This window comes from Mastigoproctus giganteus, chromosome 10 (assembly GCF_048544385.1).
Source record: "Mastigoproctus giganteus isolate SK-2022 chromosome 10, ASM4854438v1, whole genome shotgun sequence".
Taxonomy (NCBI): Eukaryota; Metazoa; Arthropoda; class Arachnida; order Uropygi; family Thelyphonidae; genus Mastigoproctus; species Mastigoproctus giganteus.
Genome location: NC_143584.1, coordinates 61,067,230 through 61,090,926, shown reverse-complemented (window position 1 = coordinate 61,090,926; position 23,697 = coordinate 61,067,230). Strand labels below are relative to the sequence as shown.

At 38.0% G+C, this 23,697-nt stretch overlaps 1 protein-coding gene across 3 annotated transcripts in view; it reads left to right on the top strand.

The window, feature by feature from the left end:
- LOC150079050 (cyclin-D1-binding protein 1 homolog) overlaps positions 1-23,697 on the top strand; it is a 287,955-nt gene that overhangs the window by 17,611 nt on the left and 246,647 nt on the right. For 2 of the 3 annotated variants that reach the window (XM_090382488.1, XM_090382490.1), the window contains exons 2-3: positions 7,012-7,074; positions 23,172-23,333. In XM_090382488.1, the coding sequence (XP_090238614.1) occupies positions 7,012-7,074; positions 23,172-23,333 (225 nt within the window). The remainder of the gene's footprint in view (positions 1-7,011; positions 7,075-23,171; positions 23,334-23,697) is intronic. The other variant, XM_090382489.1, reaches the window with a different exon arrangement.

Sequence of the window (23,697 nt, the reverse complement as noted above, 5' to 3'; positions counted from 1 at the left end):
GTAACAGCATCCATTTAGGTTAGTATATTTATTCATTTATTTTTTTATCTGTAGTAAACCTGGAAAATTTAAGGAAACTAAGCAGGAGAAAAAAAATCACATTACTTTGCTGTTGCAGGCTTGTACATCACATTTCTGGTGTCAATTTGTTGAAAATTGGCATTCCCTTTAAAGCAAATACACCAGTAATCAGCAGTCTATCAAAGCAATGGTTGGGAAGAGCTACACTTATTGACCACTAATTACGCCATACTTGCCATTTCCAATGATCGATTGGAAGGAATACTACATGCTAAAGATTGTCCTTGGGAAGCTTTACTAGTTAAAATCTTCTGTTTTTAGGGTGTTTGTGGTAGGGATTGATCTAGGTTATACTCTACTAAAGTAGAGTATAACCTAGATCTCCTAGAGGGTTGCTCACTCCTTTAGGAGTGAGCAACCTCTGGCCTGCGGTTGTTTTCAAAATATTATAATAAGCGGCCTGCCATTTATTATATTTATTTTTGAATTAATGGAATTTCTGTTGTAAATTTAGAAAATACTCTGCACAACCGCAGGGGCTTGCTTCTGGTGAGTATGGGCTTGGCACACCCAAGGTCCTGAGCTGAATATCATCATTCTTCTTTTTCTTGGTGATTCCCCCCCCCCCCCCCCCTCTCTCTCTCTCTCTCTCTCTCTCTCTCTCTCTCTCTCTCTCTCTCTCTCTCTCTCTCTCTCTCTCTCTCTCTCTCTCTCGGTAATTCAGAAAATTTTTTTTTTTTTGGCCGGTGCAACATAAGCCTCAGGCTTCCTTGCACCACATGGCTAATAATAATAATAATAATAATAACAACATTGCTACCACAAATATTGATTCACCGATAAAAAATAAACAGTATTAAATCTCTCATTAAATATTATAAAAAGAAAATATCGAAATTCTTGTTACTGGAATTGTATTTGTATATTGTTACTATAATTGAAGTGGGCAGGAGCAGCAGTGCGTAGCACATGCTTCTTGATGAGACCGGGGTTCGAGCCCGTGACCACGAAATACGAAAAGGTCAGCGAATGACCACCGCATATCCCCGGAGCAATATGGCCTTAGTTGCTAATGCTTCTAAAAACCACAAAACAAACAACAACAAACTATAATTTAATTTAATTTTTTTTTTTTTTTCATTTTCTAGCACCCTAAGTGTATTACTACTCAGTTGGAATGTTACTCTGGGGTTACTTCTACCCTATATGCAGTACTTCACATTTGCCAACATTAAACTTCAGTTGCCACTTCTCAACCCATCTATCTAACTTTTTTAGATCCTGTTGCAGTAGCACACTGCCATTACTGTCATTAACAACCCTGGCAACCTATATGTCATCTGCAAACTTCGACATAAAGCCTGATATCATTGATAAATCATCATCAATATGATTGATAAATAATATTGATGAAGGGCCCAACACCGAATGTTATTAGTTGAGTTCCTGGGGGACTCAACTAATAACATTAGTCCGTGAAGAGCAGTGTTGATTGATTACCACTCTGTCTTCTCCCACTCAACCACCCTTTTATCCATAGTAGCAACTTGCCCTTAATGCCATACTGCTCCAATTTGTGCAGTAGTCTTCCATTTTTCCAGTCTTCCAATTTGTGCAGTATCTTTCCTGAAATCCAAGTATATCATATATGAAAATTATTTTTTTGCATCCATTTCCTTTGTAATCACATCATAGTATCCAATCAGATTTGTCAGTCAAGACGTTCCTTTAACAAACCCATGCTGTGTTTAAATTATTACTGCAGTCTTGTTTAGATGATCTCACATTGCATCTTTAAGTAGTGACTCCATTATTTTCCTCGGAAGAGAAGGTAAACTCATTGGTCTGTAATTACTTGTCACCCTTACATGTGCAAATGTAAAATGGAGATGTGCAAATGTAACGGCAGTCTGTGGGGACTTCCCCAGAGTCCCAGGATGCTCTTATAATTATGGCTAAGGGTTTGCTTACTACCTTTGCTGCCTCCTTTAATATAACTGGGTAGATCCCATCCACCCCAGGTGCCTTTCTTATGTCTAACTTCAACAATTTCTCCTCCACTTTGTCCTCAGTCATTAGAAAATCATTAAGCTGTTAACAGTTTGTTAAACTTCTTGCATTCTCCTCCCTTAATAACTCCACATATGTGAATATAGATGCAGAATACTCATTCAGATTGTCAGTTATCTGAGCAGGATCATTAACACTTGCACCATTGATTTCAAGTGGACCAATCTGATTCATCCCCTTCCTTCTACAGTTTATATGTCTAAAGAGGTTCTTGCTGTTTTTCTTACCATTCTTTGCCAAAGATTTTTTGTTATCTGCCTTCACTTGCCTACCCTCCTTTGTGACTTGATTATAGACCTGTTTATATCTACCATTGGATTCTGTGAAGCCTGATAATTTATATGCATCCCATGCATTTTTCTCTTGTGCCATAAGTCTCTTTAGTTCATCTGACATCCAATTAGGCTTAAACCTTGAACGGTATTCCTTAATTGGTAAGAAAATCCTAGTAGCTTCCATGATTACTTCCTTGAATGCTTCCCATTTAGAATTTGCTTTTGGTAACACCATTAGTCCCACTGTACAGAATTTAAAATTTATCTGAGACCACTGTAGTCATCTTTACTAAAGCAAAAATCCTTCCTCTGATGGTTTTTTTTTTTTTTTTTTTTATGAAAACCCCAAACACGAAAGGTATCAAAACCAATAGTACTTAGTACTGTGCATGGGTTGAAGGAGAAGTATGGGGGGAGGGAGTTGCCGGAAACTGTTCTAGAGACTAAACATGGGTTTCACCACTTCAAGCCTCCAATAAGCAAAGTTGTGGTATTTCACCGGTTGATGAAAATCATCTACCACCTCTTTAAGTAAATCCCATATCAGTACACTGTTAAATTCTTAATGCACAAATAATCACTGCTGATAATCAGGTCAAGAGTATTACCCTCTCTAGTTTTCTGCCTTTGAGGTCTTAACCAAATCTGCCAACAATATCTGTCTTTAATGTCTTAACCAGATCTGCCAACAATATCTGCCTTTGATGTCTTGACCAGCACTTAAAATTCATGAAATTTATTTACTATACTTCTAGCATTGGTGTACATGCAAGTATACATGCTCTTATTCTTAGTTACTATAACACAGCCCATGTATTTATTTGTTTCAAGATCTCACCCGCGATCCCTGAAACCCCCAGCACCTTGCCCTGCAGGATGCTGCACATTTTAATAGAAGCAGTGCAAGAATCCCTTTAATCTCTGCCTGCGGCTACTTTTAACCCTTTAGTCTGTTAATCCCCCCCCAAGCTAGCAGTTTTATGACCCACTTAACGCTGCTTCGATAGCATCAGCAAACACTCTTGCACCCATTATAAGGCGCCTCCATAGCCAGGTGGGAAGGAGCAGCAGTGCGTAGCACATGTTTCTTGATTAGACCGGGGTTCGAGCCCGTCACCACCAAATATGGAGGATGCGGAAAGGTCAGGGAATGACCACCGCATATTCCCAGAGCAATATGGCCTTAGTTGCTAATGCTCCTAAAAACCAAACGAACAACAGCAACAAGCACCCATTATATTTAAGTGCATCCTGTCCCTGTAGAAGCAATCTCTCCTGTTAACAAGTATAGACCAAACTGCTAAAGACTGCCCCATGAGCCTTGCAGTCTTTCCAGGTTCGAATTGATTGACAAGGCTGTCATCATATACTCCTTCCTATTGTGTCTGGACAGAATTGCAAACACTAAATAACTTAACCCTAAATAATGACTTTTTTTCAACATTGACCATGTAATTAAGTAAATTTGTAGCTCTCTTACTCTTAATGTCATTAGTGCCAACATGTACAACAGTATCACTCTTTGTGCCCTTAAAAGATGATATCTGCTCTACAACATCATCAGCTTTTTCCCCTGGTCCTATTCCAGATATTGTTTTTACACGGTATATAACCTGTCTCTCTGACAGTATAGTTACTGATAATAACTAGCTCCTGTGTGACCAGTTCATTCTGCCTTGTAGATTGCCGCTGTGTTGTCTGATGCACAAGAGTGAGCTCTGGCATTGAGTTGGGCAGCTGAGAGCTTGATTGGTCCTACATACCTTCAGGAGCATCTACGCTACTCTTTTAACTCTCATAAGCGCCAATCAGAATACTGAATTGACACCTGATTTTTTTGACACACTGCACCTAGCCCATACAGAGACATACTCCTTGGCTAGATCATGTCCTGTTCCAGAAAGTTCCGCAAACATTTCACAATCTGCACATTTTTTTAGGCTGTGATGCATTAGAGAATCATCCCCCTCAGTTCTTCCCTGAGTCACAGCACTCATGCCACTTTGTGCCCGTTGCTTTTCTGCTCTAGTCTGTGGCATGATATTGTGTACTATTGATTAACAATGAAAATTAATAATATTAATAACTTTAATTAATTATCAATACTTCACTATGTAATAGATTCCTAAATGCAGTAATATGTATTATTCTATCTAATTTTTCATTAGAGCAACCTATTTACCACAGTTAAAACTTTAAATTCCTTTTATATACTATAATAATGGCTGCAGTATTTGAACGAAACAGTGGTTTTACGTATAATATACAAAAACTGTTTTGAAGCTTGTAATTTGTAGCTGGGACTTGTAAAGACAGTCAACGCCCTTTCCTAGTCTAGTTCTGCCTTGAATTAAAGTGGGGTAGCCTAACACTGCCTCATCTATCTACACAGGCCAGCAGTAGTGCTGACCTGTGTAAATAGACAGACTAATAGATTAACAGCAGCCACAGGTGTAAATGATTCTTGTGCTTCTTCTATTGTAAAGCACGGTATTGAGATCCTCAGGGAACAAGGAAATACATGGACTTTGTTAGCGTAATTAAGAGTAAGAATGGGTACATGAATACTTGCATGTACACGAATGCTAGGGGTATAGTAAGTAAATTAGATGAATTTTAAGTCAACAAATGGAGACATTGTGGAGATATCAGAGATGTGGTGTCACTCGACAGACTGGATACAGATTTTAAATATGGAGAGTATAATGTGTACAGAAAGGACAGACAGCACAGGAAGGGTGGGGTTTATGCCCTTATTTAAGAAGCACATGAAATCATGAAACATTATGCTAGCGACATTGGTGGCTAGCATAATGTTCAGCAGTTTGGTGTGACATAGGTATTGGGAAAACAAAAGTGAGGATAGGAGCGTGTTAAAAGCCTGATGAGTATAATGAACAGCTGTACAGACATACAGAGTGGGCCAGTAAATCAGAATGTGTTATAATGGGGAAGTTTAATTTTGTAGTTATTGACTGGATCTTGTGAGTTGGTCACTCGTACAGATTCTATAGATTTATTGGCATCTGATTATCAAAAAGTAATCAGATGCCAGTCTGATTCTCAGAAGTGACCCTTCAGGCATTAAACATCTGTAGCTAAAAGCCACTAGGTGCATGTCATCACAATGTGTTGATGTAGGATTTACTTAAAGATGTAATCTAAGTAAATCCCATCAGGGCTAAAGGAATTGGATTTTGCTCTTGTAAACGTGACTACAGTGGTCTCAGACAGTTTATAAATTCTATATAGTGGGACTAACTGATGTTACTAATAGCAAAGGCTAAATGGGAAGCAATCAGGGAAGTAATTACTTCCCTGAATAGAAGTAGACTTTTTATACCAACTAAGAAATACTGTTCAAGGCTTAGACCCAAATGGATGTCAGATGAGCTAATATCACATAGCACGGAAGAAAAATGTATGCAATGCTTTTTAAATTATCAGATGATAAAGAAGCCTGTGGTTGACATAAATTGGTCTGCAGCCAAGTTACAAATGTAGTTAGGCAAATTATGAGAAATCTTTCGCAAAAGATGCAAAGAAAAATAGCAGCGACTTCTTTATGTAAATACTAGAAGGAAGGGCGAACCACATTGGTCCACTAGGTATGAATGGTGTAACTATTGATGACCCAGCTCGGGTTATAGACAAAATGAATAGGTATTCTGAACTAAATCCACACATCAGGAATTCTTTAAGGAAGGATATGCCAGAATTTTAATAAACCCTAACAGGAGTCACCTGGATAATTACAGACTCCTGTAATTATCCAGGTGTCTCCAAGATAATTACAGACCTGTTCGCTTAACTTCTTTTCCAGAAAAATGGAGTCACTTGTTAAAGAATTAATGCAGGACCATCTGGACAGGAGTGCAGGTTGTACGGCAGTTACACCATCTATTTATTAAAGAATGGTCTTGCCTGACTAGGCTGATTGGATATTGTGGTGCTGTAAATAAGTAACTGAAAAAAAAAAAAAAAAAGAAAATTTTGATATCATATACTTTGATTTCAGGAAAGCTTTTGATCCTCTCTTTGGTGTGTAGCATTAAGGGCAAGATACTGCTATGGATAAAGGGATAGTTCAGTGGTAGAAGTTAGAGAGAGAGAGTGGTTATTAATAGACACTGCACTTTGTGGGCTAATTTCATTAGTGGAGTCCTCCAGGGTTTGGTGCTGTGGTGTTATGCTGTAAAAGTATACCTGTATTAATGTTAAAAATAAATGGCTTAGTTCTGAGTTACTTTACTGCTATTATCACTAATATTTTGAGAATAACCCTTCATTCCGTATAAGTATTCAGCAAAATTGTCTGTTTATTGATTCTTCATAAACAGATTATATAGTTTAAATTATTTAACAGTAATAGCTCAGTATCTCAGTAATCCAGCAGCATATCATTTGATTTCAGCCCACTCTGGTTTCAGTTCTCAAGTCTGTTGCCTTGGTAATTTGTCGGTTGTGTAGCTTTATGAACATGAAATATTGCTTAGTACTTACACACAGTGATGTGTTATTCTTAAAATATTAATTTCAATTTATACCTTTCATTAAACATTGAGGTTCTTGTTTTTGGCACACTTTATTGAAAGCAATTTCTTTTATATATATAAATATATAAAACTTTTATATATTTACCTAGATGAAAATGCTCTCGGTTGTAGACTTGAAGACTTCAAAAATGAAGACTTTAAAAATACAATAAGTAAGTAAATTCTAATTATTTCAGATATAAAACAAAATTAATGCACTACCTGTACATTCAGTAAGTAGGAGCAGTTCATCATTTCAGTTATATGGCATTTGTTTTTATGTGGCATCCAAATTTCTGTATTTTAATTTTTGTTTCAAATTTACTGCATATCTTGGATCAGCATTCTTGTTTATGAAACAAACAGCCTAAAATTTTCTGATCTTATAGTTTGAAGTACTTACATTTCCTGTTACTGAAAGTTCAAATGGTTTACAGGAAACATTGAGCAGTCAATTTCAGAATTCGGATCTTGACAGTTGCTCAAAATTCTTCTGGATTTTTTGGTATAAACAGAAAAAACATTTTTTTTTTTTTAATGTATCCTACAATTCTGATAGAAATCCAACTAAACACTAAACTTGTTACTCGCCAATGCAATCTTTCCAACAGATCTATATCCTTCTTAATATAAGATTTCCAAACCTGTATACAGTTTCATGTTGCATATATTTCACGAGAATAGTGTACGTATATTTCATAGCATATATGAAAATGTATATTCTTGAAAAATAAAATTTATTTATAATTTTTATGCTTTAACTTGCTTATGTACTATTTTCAAAACCCTCAAGGCTTGGAACATGATTTTCTCGAGTGATCATGTCATTTTGTTTATATGCACAGTTTCATTTTTGTGATTGACAATACTTATCTAGCTTATTGCATAGAGATAATATTCAAATAAAAGAGGGTATAAAACATGTATAATGTGCTGCAGGGATTTTTATTTTTAAAAATAATTAAAAAAAACAATTTTAATATGAAAAAAGGATTTTTCACACTTGTGTTCAGAAAAGAACCCAACTGTGAGTGCGACTTTTATTTACGAAAATAAAGATGGCATCAAAAAGTGAAGAATTTTGAATTAATTCTTGTCAAGGTGCTCTATAGCCCCAGCAGCTCGTGCGCCATTAAATCCCCATATCACACACACACACAATTCTTGCCAATTTTTAAGTCTTTAAAATGGGATAACTTTTTATCTGATTGAGTGCATGCGTGAGGAAAAGTAAGGTATTGCTGGCCCAGATAATTCTTTTCTTCATTAATATATGTGATCTTGTTCACTATTTTTTGGTGCAGCTCTTTTATCTAATTTGTTTCCTCCTGAATGATTAAGTATAAATTGTTTCTGCTTTCAAAATCTAAAAAACCTTCACCAACCTCATCTTTAATCATCGAATTCACAGAAAATACATCAAGATGTAGCGCCTCTGTTTCTGACATGAAATATACGCAAGCGTGTGGTAGTAGTGGTAATGGAAGTGAGTCCTAAAAGTAGAGATAAGCACAGGAATAGTGTACGTGTATTTGATGAAATATCTTTTCATGTTTCTAGTAGTTTAATTCCCATTTGGTAGCTCATTTCTTATTCTCATCCTCTCAATTAATTTATATATATAAACAATGTGTGGTTTGTATCATAAATATAGTGTCTGTATAGATGGAAATGAAAAGTACACAAAGTGCCTGAACTAAGAGAGGTTTAAAGGAAAGTAAAAACTGGAAGTAAAGTAGTGGTGAAAAAGTGAAAAAATTTAAAAAACCTAGTGCAAAAATGAAATGGGACTAAGGAAGCAAACAATATAAAAAATAATCTGTACAAAAAAATAATACATAAATAACACTGCATTCATATATGGGAGGGCAATTTTAGAAGAAGTCAAATAAAGGGATGGCAAATTTGCAAAATCTGAATACAATAAACAAAAAAAATGATACATGGCCAGGCATTTCATCAGGGGACTACTCCTGACCATGTATCAGGCACTGCGTTTCCAAACTTGTCTATAGTACAAGAAGAAAGGGGGGCAAATATGTGACCTTTATTTTAATACTATCAGACAAGATAGTCCCTACGCAGTGTAAAAATTAAGTTAATGTAATGTAAAATTTAATGTAAAAAATAATACAAATATACAAAAGTTGTGTACCATGTGGTAAGGGTAAAAGGTAGTTAGATTAACGTGGTTTAAAAAACCTTTACTTCTTATTTTGCCTCTTAACAAAATCATATTAGTACAACATGTAAATATATATATTTATTTATTTATTTATTTTTATATCAAGCATTCATCATTCTCACTCACACCAGGATTGGGGGTATGTGATAGAAACTAAATATTTTTATAAACAAAACTCACACCATTTAAATAACTTATATTCTTAACAATAAAAGTAAGTAATGAAATAATTAACACATAATTTCATTCATATAGGTTCCTTCCGCCATCAGAGGTCCCCCCCCCTCCGCACTAACTCAAATAAACATCCTAAAACCCTCTCAAGGCCATCAGAACATTTGCATTGATATAGGGCATATTGCCTACAGCAATTCACCATCACGCCATAGTCAATGAAAAGTGCGGCTGTGCACCATCATTTAGTCAGCACACACAAAACAACCAGAAGGCAGGAATTTACTTCTAATTCTAATTTACTTCTTATACTACCACAGTATAAGAAGTAAGGACCTATTCTCATTTAATCTGATACATACCTTTTGGGCTTTATATTGCCTATCCCAGTTTGCTGATACTGACACTATTTTTACAAAATTTAAATTTAACACATCTATTCTCATTTATTATCACTTTTATATATAATCACCTAAAAATTAAACTCAGGCAAAACTGGACTGGCGTAACAGAAATGGGTAAGTGTGGGATATTCTTTTAGTCTGGCTATCGTTCTGCTCAAAGCCCCTGAAGTAGCAGACCAATGACCAAGTGGGAGAATGTTATTTTCATTTTTTATTTTTTTATTATTCACTATTCTAATTTAATTTTTCTTTACATTCTGCACATTATTAGCCCTCGCCTTTAGTATGGCCTGGTTCCAAACTAACAAGTTAGTAAAAGAAAACTACCTTTAGTCTTAAAGGTAGTTTTCTTTTACTAACTTGTTAGTTTGGTCCATATACACCTAATGCTCTACAGATAGATACCATATAATAAAATTGACTAATATGATTTCATGCATGTATAATGCCTAATTGCCTCTTGTATGATAGCATTAATGTTGCACACCTGACCTTGACTTATTATGGTAAACTTTACTAAATATCATTTTTATGGTCTTCAGTAAGAACACAATGTATATATATAAAAAATGATAAAGATGCAATGAAATTATGAAAGTCTAATCAAACAGGAATGAGCTGTTAGAGTTTATGAAAAATTTATAAAATATATATGACTAGATTATGGATCCGGGTACTATGGTAAATGCAGAAAGGACCGGCAGCCATAATGAATAATAGACAAAAAGGTAAATATTAGTATATTTGTGTATATGGTAGGGGAGTTGAGCTATTAGGTGTAATAACCATGGAAGAACAGGGAGAACCTGTAAGTAAAAAATCAATTTACCTGAAATAAAAATAAAATGCAATTAATAATTATTGAAAGCACCTAATGCTGTGGGTCCTAAGACTTTAACTACTTCATCAAAGGGTTGGCAGCGAAAATCGTAGGAGCCACGGCAATAGGCCGGGTCTATGTTTCTGTTATGATGTAAACGGTATACATATACATCACAGCCTACCCGACAGAGACCAGAAGGAAGAATAAAAAACTATAAAATAAAAATAATAATGATAAATAAAATCCTGTTGAAAGAGAAGAATGAAATGTAAACTCAAAAAAATCTGAGAGATGGGACAAAACAAGAAAATTTACTGTCTGTATGGACCGGCAGATGTTGAAAGGCAATGTGATTGAAGGAGAGAGCTGAGTGTTCACTTGCAGTGTATATATGTGTCAGTTGAAGTAGTCCCATGTGGGGGGGGGGGAAAGGTGTCAAATCGTAAACCAGAACTGTACCCCTGCGATGGGGAAGTGAGCAATTAAACAGAGGGAGAAACAAAAACTAACAAAGTAGTGTGGAAAAGACACTAAACTTTGTAATAGAAGAAACACGTAGCGATAGTACAGAAATAGCATCTTGATATTGCTTTCGGCCAGCCTAATTGCTCACAAGAAATAAAATGTAGTAAAAAGAACAGCAGAAAGTAATTGAAATGGAGGTGAATAAAGTAGTGCTCGGGCAGTCCGGGGTTGCAAGCCCGTACCACAGATAGTCCCTGGACGGATGACTGGACAGTTGCCTCATACGTTTAGGTCAATAGTGGAAATGTTAAAGAAATTAAAATCAAATGTTTCTCTCTCTGCTGGCTTTTTGCCTCATCTGTTTAATTGCTCACTTCCCCGTCACGCGGGTACATTTCCGGTTTACGATTTCGCACCTTTCCCCCCCACACGGGGCTACTTCAGCTGACACATATATACACTGCAAGTGAACACTCAGCTCTCTCCTTCAATCACATTGCCTTTCAACATCTGCCGGTCCATACAGACAGTAAATTTTCTTGTTTTGTCCCATCTCTCAGATTTTTTTGAGTTTACATTTCATTCTTCTCTTTCAACAGGATTTTATTTATCATTATTATTTTTATTTTATAGTTTTTTATTCTTCCTTCTGGTCTCTGTTGGGTCGGCTGTAATGTATACGTATACCGTTTACATCATAACAGAGACCTGGCCTATTGCCGTGGCTCCTATGATTTTCGCTGCCGACCCTTTGATGAAGTAGTTAAAGTCCTAGCACCCACAGTGTTAGGTGCTTTGCAATAATTATTAATTGCATTTTATTTTTATTTCAGGTAAATTGATTTTTTACTTGCAAGTTCTTCCTATTCTTCCATGGTTATTACACCATGATAGCTCAACTCCCCTACCATATACACAAATATACTGATTTTTACCTTTTTGTCTATATATATTCATGCTATATTTGTTTTTTTTTTAAAGAAATTTGATATTTTATTTTAAGTTTAGTTCAAAGAAGTCAATGTATTTAATTTGTATTTTATGTGAATATTTTTTATATATAAAAAATTTAAAACAATATGTTTATAGGGGGGATTGAAATCTCCACACCCAGATGTCCCACATTGGAATGCTAAGGATCTGGTAACTTTAATGTAAACAGGCCTTTTTTGCTTGCCTTTTACTTTATTCTATAAGACTGAATGGTATGTAGGGTAGGGTAAAGTGAAACAAGGGTAAATGATAAATGTATCCATAGAAAGACATTATTCAAATTGATGCACATGGCACGAGTTTGTAACACTATCTCTCTAGATGAAATCAAACCATTTTTCATCAAAGTCTCTTCCACATTGGTTTCAGCACTTCATTTCACTTCTATCAACCTTATTCACTTTTTTTTTTTTTTTTTTTTTATGTGAACCCCAAACACGAGAGGTATTAGAACCTATAGTACTTAGTACCGTGCTTGGGTTGGAGGTTGAGAAGATAAAAAAAAATATTTGTTGACATTGGACTTGAACTTCTGTAGATTGTAATTTTCAGGAAATACGCATGAAGGAAGGTTGTTCCAGAAAACGGCAGTTGAATAAATAAATGAGGATGATGAAAAGTTGGTTCTGTGGGTTTGAAGTTGGACAGTAAATGGATGTTGACACGTGTTCGGACTGTTTTGAAAGAGAGAGCGGGAATTATAGAAGCCAATTCAGAAGAACAGTGCCCATGGAAGTATCTGTAGAAGAGGCATGCAGCAGAAACAGTGCGTCTATGAGAAAGCGAGTGGAGAAACTCGGTTAGAGATGAATCATTAATTAACCTAACTGCCCTCTTCTGAATAGAATCAAGAAGCCTGAGAGAGGTTTTGAGGGCACCACCCCAGATGTGGGTACAATATTCCATGGCAGGGCGGATTTGTGATTTATACAGAGTGAGCAGCTGTTTGGAAGAAAAGTAACGCCGAGAGCGAAAGAGAGAACCAAGTTTTTTAGATGCAGAGGAAGCAATATTTGTAATGTGCTTGTGCCAAGAGAGATTAGAAGTCAGGGTAATCCCCAAAAGAGATATATCATTTTGCCTAGAAATCGGAGTGTCACTAAACATAAGCATAGGAGTAGAAGAATCCTTTTTGAGAGATATAAGACAAGACTGAGTTTTAGAAGGGTTGAAAACAACTAAGTTGTCTTTGCCCCACTGGAGAATTACCTGAAGATCGGCATTTAAGGAATTGGTAGCAGATTTTCGAGAAGTTGAAGCTGATTGAGCAGGACAAGGTTTCTCAAACCGGAAAGTTGAATGCAATGTGCTATCATCGGCAAAACTATGGATAGGATTTCCAGTCAATGGAAGAAGGTCATTGATATACAAGAGGAAAAGAGTGGGGGAAAGAACTGAACCTTGGGGGACACCGGCATTAGTGGAGAAGTTAGAAGACAGAGAGCCGTCTACCATCACCCTCAGTGAGCGATCAGAGAGAAAACTGGATAACCAATTACTAAAAGCAGTTGGCAAACCATGAGATGGAAGCTTGTTTAGAAGACCTTTATGCCAAACACGATCAAAAGCCTTTGAGATGTCAAGAGCAACTACTTGTGTTTCACCGAACCTTTCCATTGAAGTAGTCCATAAATGGGTAACGTAAGCCAGGATATCACCAGTGGATCGACACTGACGGAATCCATACTGGTGATCGTTGATCAGACGGAAGGTTTCTAGGTGGTTTAAGAGTTGGTGGTTAATTGATTTCTCCATTACTTTAGAAAGAGTAGAAGTAATTGCAATGGGACGATAATTGGATGGGAGGGATTTGTCACCCTTTTTAGGAACTGGCTGGATATGAGCAAATTTCCAAGCAGAAGGAAAAACACCTTTGGAATAAGAAAGTGAAAAAAGGCGGCAAAGAATAGGAGTAAGTTGCAGAGCACAGATTTTGAGAACAAGTGGAGAAATACCATCAGGACCTGGAGCTTTCTTAGCACCAAGATTCATCAAAATCCTTCTGATATCCTTTTGACGGAAGACCACAGGAGGCATTGAATGGACTGTGTTGGGAATGGTGGGAGGTGTTTTACCAAGTTCATTAACACATGGGCTGGAAGAAAAATGGGATGCTAGCAGGTCAGCTTTATCCTTGGCTGAAGTGACAACAGAACCATCTGGTTTGGACAGAGGTGGAAGCAGAAATGGGCAAAAGTTGCGACCAATAGCTTTGGCAAGAGACCAGAATGCTCGGCTACCATTAGGGCAAGAAGCAAGTTTTCTACTCTTAGCCTGTTCAAACTCCAGTTTGGACTGATTAATAACTGCTTTACAATTGTTGCGAGCTTTGGTGTAGGCAGAAAATGAAACTGAAGAATTAGAAACAAGCCAATTACGATATGCAACATTCTTCTCTTGGACAGCCTTAGCACATTTATTGGAAAACTAAGGTTTAGATAAAGGACGAGATTTTAAAGTGGAGTGTGGGATAAAGGATTCCATTCCTGCAAGAATAATTTCACTGACATGATCTGAGCAAACGTTGACATTAGAAGTTTTGAAACAGTAATCCGACCAAGGAAAAGAAGAAAAGAAGTCTCGCAGGTCATCCCATTTTGCATTCTTGTAAAGCCAAACAACACGAGGTTGGGAATAGCCATGAGATAAAGGTTCCATTGGAGAAGAGACAATCACCAAGTTGTGATCTGAAGTGCCTAAAGGACCTCTCACTTCGACCGTGTACTTAGAAGGGTTGTTTGTGAGAAAAAGATCAAGCGTGTTGGCTGTATGATTCAGATTGTCCGGTATTCTTGTAGGTAAATGAACAATCTGTGCTAGGTCATTAGTAATTGCAAAAGCCTCAGCATCTCGACCTGCTGGGTCGGTGTGACTAGAAAACGGAAGCCAGCTGGAGTTGTGAACATTAAAATCACCAAGGAAAATTACCTCACTGTTAGGAAAGTTGGACTGGAGAAAGTCAAGTTGCAACGAGAGGAAGTCAAAGAGCTCCAAGTGATTAGTGGAGTTGGGAGAACGGTAGAGACAACAGATGAATTTGACACAATGAGGTAGAGAGATTTTAAGCCAGAGAAGATCAAAGAGAGGAGATTCCAAATTGCCAAGTCTATGACAGGGAATATCAGAACGGACATATGCACAAGTACCACCTTTGAAGCGAAAGGAATCATACATCGAATAATTTGGCATCTGAGATGAGCAGTAGTTGAATCAACCGATAACTGAGATTCTGTCAGAAAAAGTACATGTGGTTTGGCAGACTGCAAGTGGAAATGGACATCATTTAGATTAGAATTGATACCACGTATATTTGTGAAATGAATTAGGAAGTCCATGGGAGGTTTAGATCTTTTCGCAGATAAGCTTGTTCTATTAGTTTGACAATTCATGGTGTATTCAATAGTAAGAAAAAGTGGGTGGGACATGCTGTATGAAGTAATGAAATTTTTGGATATGGCGTACATGTGGTAAGAATATACCCAGATCCTTGACATAACGTGGCCTCGACAATGCTCCCCGCATACACACTACTCGGACTCCCTCCAGTCACTATCTGGCAGAGTAGAGGTAGCAAGATTATACAGTAGCTGATCCGGAAGCCTCCTAGAGAGTTACCAATAGGTTCGGTCCGGTGTACTAACTAGCGGCCGGCCTGCGAGAACCATTTTAGAGCTCTACCCTCGAAATGTAAGGAATATTGGATCTTGCCACGACGTTCATCATAACCTCAAAAGTCATCAATCATACTGCATGATGGAAGAGATAGGGAAGGGTTGGCCGGAACTGAGCTCTAGAGACTAAACATGGGTTCCACCACTTGAAGCCTCCAATAAGCAAAGTGGTGGTATTTCACCGGTTGATGAGAGTCATCTACCACCTAGTACTGCCTGGTAACATAGAGGGGCGGCATTCCTCCATGTGGTGTGGGCGCCACACCTCGACCCCTGCTTACGTTGGTTCACACTTGGGCGGTCACCCACCATGTACTTGTGCATGGAGGTTACACCCAGGATTACTAACAGTCCCACCATCGTGAAGGTGCAAGCAGAGGATTTGGCTGTCACAGACCGTCCGGACTTCGCCGAAATTGGGTCCACTTGACTTGAGTGTCACCCGAATATCAGTTCCATCAGCGTTTTAGACTCCCAGGTAGCAAGTACAGCTTGTCTGGCATGTCTGAGAGAATGTCTGTGACAACCTCAAGGACCATTAAACCACAGGCAGCCCATCTTGGTCTCAAAACTCTACCAATCTTTATAATTTCAATTCCAAGCTGTTCGGATATTTTGGAAAGTTCAATTTGGTTCTTATTGGATTGATGAAAAATAGTATATATCTTATCAATAAATATTTTAAAATGATTTACTTGCTTTGTTTCCTTTATCGAATCATCTAAAACAAGATGGAGGCGATGATTTAAACAGTGCCATATTATTATGTTTGGAAACTCTGTTGCAATCCTAGTGCTCACTCAAGATTTTATTCCAAGCATAACGCTGGCACCATCGGAGCAAAATCCTATTAAATTTTTTCTAGGTAGTTCTTAGTAAGCAGTAAGCCCAACATTATTTAAACTTTCCATAACTGAAGAACGTATTGTCTCTGCATCTTGTTTTTCCAATTCAACTAGTTCAACGAAAATTGTTGGTGATGTAACTGAATCCAAGGCCAATTCTAATACAGCAAATTCTGATTTTGGTTTCTTATTGAAAAAAATCTGTCAAACTCTGTTGCCTTTTCATCCTTTTAAGGGCTACTGCAAAAAAATTTTAAAAATGTTTTAATTTAATATATTATAGAGCAGGTGCGGATATGTGCCAATATATTTGAATATTTTTACTGGTTCTGTCCACGTGTGGTCATATCATAAACTTTTATAAACAAAGCACTATGCTTATAGCATTGATAAACATCAGTCAGAATATACATTTTCTTCATTTTATCGATATTAAACGAAAATTTCTTGCTGAATTAATAAATGGCATAGAATACCAGGAGCCCACCTTAGAGAGAACCCTGATCACAAGTGCCATTTTAACAACCCCTTCGCCGAACTCAACAAAAAATTAGGTATCGGTTCTGCCGAACCGGTGCGAACCGGCTGAATCCCACCACTGCCTCTGGTGTACATGCAAGTATACATGTACCTATTCTTACTCTTAGTTACCCTAACACAACCCATGTATTTACTTGTTCCATGATGATTCCCAGCAGCCCTTTAAACCCCAGTACTTAGCTTTTTGGGCTGCTGTTCATTCCAATAGAAGCAGTGCAGGAATCACTTTCACCTCTGCCTGTGGCTACCTTTAATCTATTAGTCTGTTTTCTAATAGCAGTTTTCCGACCCACCTAACACTACCTCGATAACATCAGCAAATATTCTTGCACCCTTTCAATTTAATTGTATTCCATCCCTGTAGAAACAATCTCTCCTGTTAACAATCACAGACCATGCTGAGAAAAATTGTACCCCATGAGCCTTGCACAATCTTTCCAGATGTCTTGTCTAAATGATCCTGTAATGCTTATTTAACTGTGACTCCACAAATTTAAATGTATACACCAACCGTTTATAACTGATTTAATAATAAAATAAAATGAAACAAAAGAGTGTAAAATAATATTTACAAAAAATATGATTATTTACAAAAAACTAATTTACAACAAAAATAAAATAAAATAAGTAAATAAGTTAAAATGCATTAAAATATAAATTTAAAATCGATAAAAACACTATTAAAGCTTTCGGAGGTGTCTACCTCCTTCCTCAGCAATAATGAATATTTAAGGGACACATCCTTAAGTACCACGTTCACGGCACACGTGGATGACCAGGCCCATACTCGGTATTCCTTTCACTTGTACCAGAACCGGAAGTGGTCTGGGGACGTGGAAAACTAAAACATTTATCTCTGGCAATAATCACCGCCTCAAAAAGGGGGTGAAGCCTAACTCCCCTGTCTCTGTTCATGCTATTGTTGCCAGAGGATCCAATCCACAGACTTTCCAGCCACTTGCGGTCCCAGAATCTGTGCGCCCGGTCAAGGATGACAGCGTTGTCGGGGGAGATCTGGTGTTGTTTTTCCCAATAGTGCTCGGCAGTGGCGGATTTATTGAGCTCTGCAGTCCGTATCGCTCTTGAATGTTCCCCCAGACGGTCCTTGAGACACCGTCCTGTCTTCCCCACGTAACATTCCCCACAATCCGGGCATGTGATCTCATATACGACCCCACTACTAGAATCCCTAGTAATGGGGTCTTTGACCTGTGACTACTGTGTGCAACCTCCGGCCCGGGAGCTGCACACAGCATGTCTGAAAGTCGCGAAGCATCCTCGCAATGTGATCCGACAGGCCCGGATAGTAGGGAACATACACTGTGGTAAGCGGTACAGGCGGAACTACCCGATTGGGCTCTTCCTCTCTATTGTATTTATCAATGACCCTCTGGGGGTACCCGCACCTCATAAGATCCGTCATTATTTGCCTAATTTCCTTCTTCCCCCTCCTCAGAGGTGCTGCAATGTGTCCTCACCCTACCCAAAAGTGCTCTGGCCACACTATTTTTATGTTGGGCAGTCTGTGCCATCCTGGCCCAGACGTGTAGGGGCCAGTGTGTACTGGCCCCTACACATTGGTTTCCTATCAACCTTAGTTCTAAGTCTGGGGCCTTCCCTATATACCATAATGTCCAGAAATGGGAGGGTACTATCTATTTCTACCTCCGGGTTGAATTTTATAAAGGGGGAAAAATCCATTGAGAAACGAGACCACATCTTCCTCTCTCCCCTTCTTTACAATAGTAAACGTGTCATCAACATATCGTTTCCACTTACGCATAGGGAACTCCAATCTTGCAAAAACCCTATTCTCTAGTTCCTCCATAGCCAGATTTGCAACGATGGTGCTGATTGGAGAACCCATGGCTGTGCCGTGAACCTGTTTATACATCACTCCTTGGAAAACCAAGGTTGCACTGGAAAGACATAATTCAACAGCACAACATATATCTTCTATGTTTAGGTGGGATCTAGCACTTAAGGTATTATCCTTCTGTAAAGCCAACTTCACACATTCTACCCCATGTGCTATGGGGATACACGTGAATAATGATATGACATCTAATGACATCATCATCTCGTCCTCTCCAATATCTTGACTCCTTACAAAGTTCACAAATTCCACACTATCTCCAATAACCAACGCGGACCGACCCACAACCGGAGAAATCAGCTGCGCCAGATATTTAGATAGAGCATACGTAGGGTGACCGATGAAGGAAACTATGGGCCGTAATGGAACATTCTCCTTGTGCGTCTTAGGTAACCCATAAAATCTGGGCAGCCGACACCCTGTTGCATGCATGGACTAATACTTGTCCTTTGGAATCTTTTCCATTTTTAGCCAGGAAATTAGCATCTTATTTACACGCATCTTATTGGAGGAAGAGCCCAATCGGGTAGTTCCGCCTATACCGCTTACCACAGTGTATGTTCCCTACTATCCGGGCCTGTCGGATCGCATTGCGAGGATGCTTCGTGACTTTCAGACACGCTGTGTGCAGCTCCCGGGCCGGAGGTTGCACACAGTAGTGTCACAGGTCAAAGACCCCATTACTAGGGATTCTAGTAGTGGGGTCGTATATGAGATCACATGCCCGGATTGTGGGGAATGTTACGTGGGGGAGACAGGACGGCGTCTCAAGATCGGCGTCTGGGGGAACATTCATAAGCGATACGGACCGCACAGCTCAATAAATCCGCCATTGCCGAGCACTATTGGGAAAAACAACACCAGATCTCCTCCGACAACGCTGTCATCCTTGACCGGGCACATAGATTCTGGGACCGCAAGTGGCTGGAAAGTCTGTGGATTGGATCCTCTGGCAACAATAGCATGAACAGAGACGGGAGTTAGGCTTCACCCCCCTTTTTGAGGCGGTGGTTTTTGCCAGAGATAAACGTTTTAGTTTTCCACGTCCCCAGACCACTTCCGGTTCTGGTACAAGTGAAAGGAATACCGAGTATGCGCCTGGTCATCCACGTGTGCCGTGAACCTTTTACTTAAGGATGTGTCGCTTAAATATTCATTATTGCTGAGGAAGGAGGTAGACACCTCCGAAAGCTTTAATAGTGTTTTTATCGATTTTAAATTTATATTTTAATGCATTTATAAAAAAAGTAAACTTATTTACTTTTTTTATTTTATTTTATTTTTGTTGTAAATTAGTTTTTTGTAAATAATCATATTTTTTGTAAATATTATTTTACAGTCTTTTGTATCATTTTATTTTATTTTATTATTAAATCAGTTATAAACGGTTGGTGTATATGTTTAAATTTGTGGTATGAATAATCCCAACCTTAGAGGCCTTATTGCAGATATAACTGTGACTCTATTATTTTCCATGGAACAGAAGTTAAACTAAGGGATCTGTAATTATTCATGTCACCCTTTGATCCCCATTTCTGAATTGGGGAAAAATTTACACATCTCCAGTCCATGTGACTCCTCCCCTGAGTCCAAAATGCTCTCACAATTATGGCTAAGCATTAGCATTAGCATTAGTAGAGGCATTTGATGCAAGAAAGCAAGCTTATGCAGCATCAGCCAAAAAAAAAAAAAAAAAAAACCCACTTCCACTTCACCCCTCTGTTCGTTCAAAATACCTGTCCAGCTGAGCCTTAAACTTATTTAGGCTATCAACCTCCACCACAAGGGATGGAAGTCTGTTCCACCAACCAACCACCCGCTGGCTAAAGGCAACTTTCCGCACGTCTATCCTACATCTGTCTTTCCTCAATTTGAATTTATGCCCTCTCAGGTGATTTTTCTGAGCTAGAGGAAGAATCCCAGCAGCATTGAGCATGCTTAAACCATTCAAGGCTTTATACACCTCTATCAGATCACCTCGCTGGTGCCTAGTCTCCAGACACTGTAATTTGCAAAACTTAAGCCTTTCTTCGTAAGAGCACCCCTTTGTTCCATTCACTAATCTTGTTGCCCTTCTCTGTACTCGTTCCAGCAGCTCTACATCCTTCTTGAAATGAGGCCTCCAGACCTGTATACAGTACTCTAGGTGTGGCCTGACCATCGCCTTATACAATGGAATAATCACCTCCTTATCCCTGCTGGAAAAATTCCTGTATATCATTGACAATACTCCATGAGCTACTCTTGCAGCCCGTCTGCACTGCTCAGAGAACTTCATATCTGCCTGCACAACCACCCCCAAGTCCCTTTCATTCTCTACCACTGTCAGTGTAGTACCACAGAGTTGATACGTTGCTCTGGGGTTGCTGTTTCCCATGTGTAGTACTTTACATTTATCAATGTTAAACTTCATTTGCCACCTCTCAGCCCATCTGCTCAACCTTTCCAGATCCTGTTGCAGCAGCATAGTGTCAGTAGTGTCCTTGACAACCCTGCCAACCTTTGTATCGTCTGCAAACTTGGACATTAAGCCCGATATACCATCATCAATATCATTTATAAATACAGAAAACAATAATGGACCCAACACTGAGCCCTGAGGGACTCCAAAGGGTTTGCTTACTTCCTTTGACGCCTGGTTTAATACAACTGGATAGATTCCATCCACCCCAGGTGGCTTTCTTATGTTTAACTTCAACAATTTCTCCTCCACTTTGCTCTCAGTTATTACAAAATCATTAAGCTCTCTGCTAGAGTATAATAAACTTCTGTCCTCTACTTTCCGAAAGAATTTCTTATGTGTGAATGTGGATTCAAAATACTCATTGAGTTTGTCAGCTACCTGTGTAGAATCATCAACAATCGAACTATCGATATCAAGTGGACCAATCTGATTCATCCTCTTGCTTGTAGAGTTTACATTAGAAAAGAAGTCTTTACCGTTTTTCTTTGCATCCTCTTCCAACCCCAGGGGCTCACATCTGGTAAGTATGGGCTTGGCACACTCAGGGTCCTGAGCCCGATAACATCATTCATCTCCTTCTAGTTGATTCCCTTTTACTTCTCTCTCTCTCTCTCTCTCTCTCTCATGGTAATTCAGAATTTTTTTTTTCTAAGCCTCAGGCTTCCTTGCATCACAAGACTAATAATAATTGATTTCTCATAATCTGCCTTTGCATGCCTAACCTCCTTTGTAACTTGATTTCTGACTGATAATTTATATGCATCCCATGCATTTTTCTTCTCTGCTGTGAGTTTCATTAGTTCATCTGACATCCATTTAGCCCTAAACCTTGAACAGTATTTCTTAATCGGTATGAAAAGCCTAGTAGCTTCCACAATTAATTCCTTGAATGCTTCCCATTTAGAATTTGCTCTTGGTAACATCATCAGTTTGTCCCACTGTATAGAATAATTCTTGAGCAGTACTCTATATACATGACAAAGAATTATCGAGTTGATGTGCTGATGAATGTGCTGGGCTATACACATTTTATTCATTCTATTTTGAAATTTGGTTCTGTGTTACATATATAGAATAATCTGCTTGAGGATAATAATTCGTCCATTATGCAATATTCTGCCTAAGGCCACCAAGGGTTGATTGTTCATTCTTTAGTAGCCTAAAGATAAGCATTCCTGTACCTTGAAAGTAGTTAACTGTAAACTGAAAGTTGCTTATGTACTATATTAAGTGTCTGCTTTTTTTTTTTTATTACTAGAGTTGGTTTGTGCAAACTGTTTATGGTTGAATGTTTTTTGAATTGACACTGATACTGATAAAATAGTAATGAGAGTATTTGTGTTTGAATTATTTTTTTATGTATAGTTGCTTTGATGTTAGAGAAAATTTAAATTACCCTGCAGTTGCTGTGTTAAAATATATATAGAATAGTAATGAAATCCTACATGGTAGAATGATGTGCCATTGGTCATTCATATTGCTAAGAGAAGATAAAACTCAATTAGTCAAGACAAGAGGGAAAGTATTAGGTCATGCATGGGAATTAAGAGAATTTTTTTTTTATTTTTTATTTTTGGATACTCTTGGTTTTATAGAGTTAAGGGATGTCACACTTGTCACCCATTTTTATATGGTTCCCTCTTTCCCAGGCAACTAGAATTTTTGTCTCTCAAGTGTGATCAGTATTATCTGATCTCACTTAGTTGTGAAAGGTGAGTTTAGATCTCATAAATTTTCTAAAACACAGTTTATCATTTTAACAATAAATGTTTATTGTAGGTGTTATGGAACTTGGTGATTTAATTGTATAAAAAAAATTTATAATTTTAGTTGGTGCATCAAAACTGGTGTCCCATGAAGCAACTAAATTCTGTATGGTCTTAAGTAAACCTCCTCTACCAAGTTCCCAAGAGTGTCAGTTACTCTCCAACAAGTTAGAAACTGCTTGTCTGTCTCTGCTGTCTGTTTTTTTTGGACTCCCTAGACATGCAGGTAAGGGTATTCAAATAGACTTCACATTTTATTTTTATTTAAAAAAAAATAAAATTTTTTTTGTGTGATTTCAAACAAATGTGAAAATTTAATAGGGATAGCCAATAAGTATTTGTCATCACCTTGAAATATTTAAGTAGGGATTTGAAATGTGGCTGGCAATTTCATCCTTCTCTATGTAGTTATGTTCTAGAGCTACATAATTTTCACAGATGGGAAAAATGTGTAAATTAAACTCTTTCGGGCCTCTTCAGTAGAACTGCTCACTTTGAGCTGAAAACCAGGTTTCCACCTTATTAGTCTGAAATCTGTTCCTCGTATTGATTTCTCCATTTTAGGGAAGAGTAAAAAGTTGGAAAGTGAT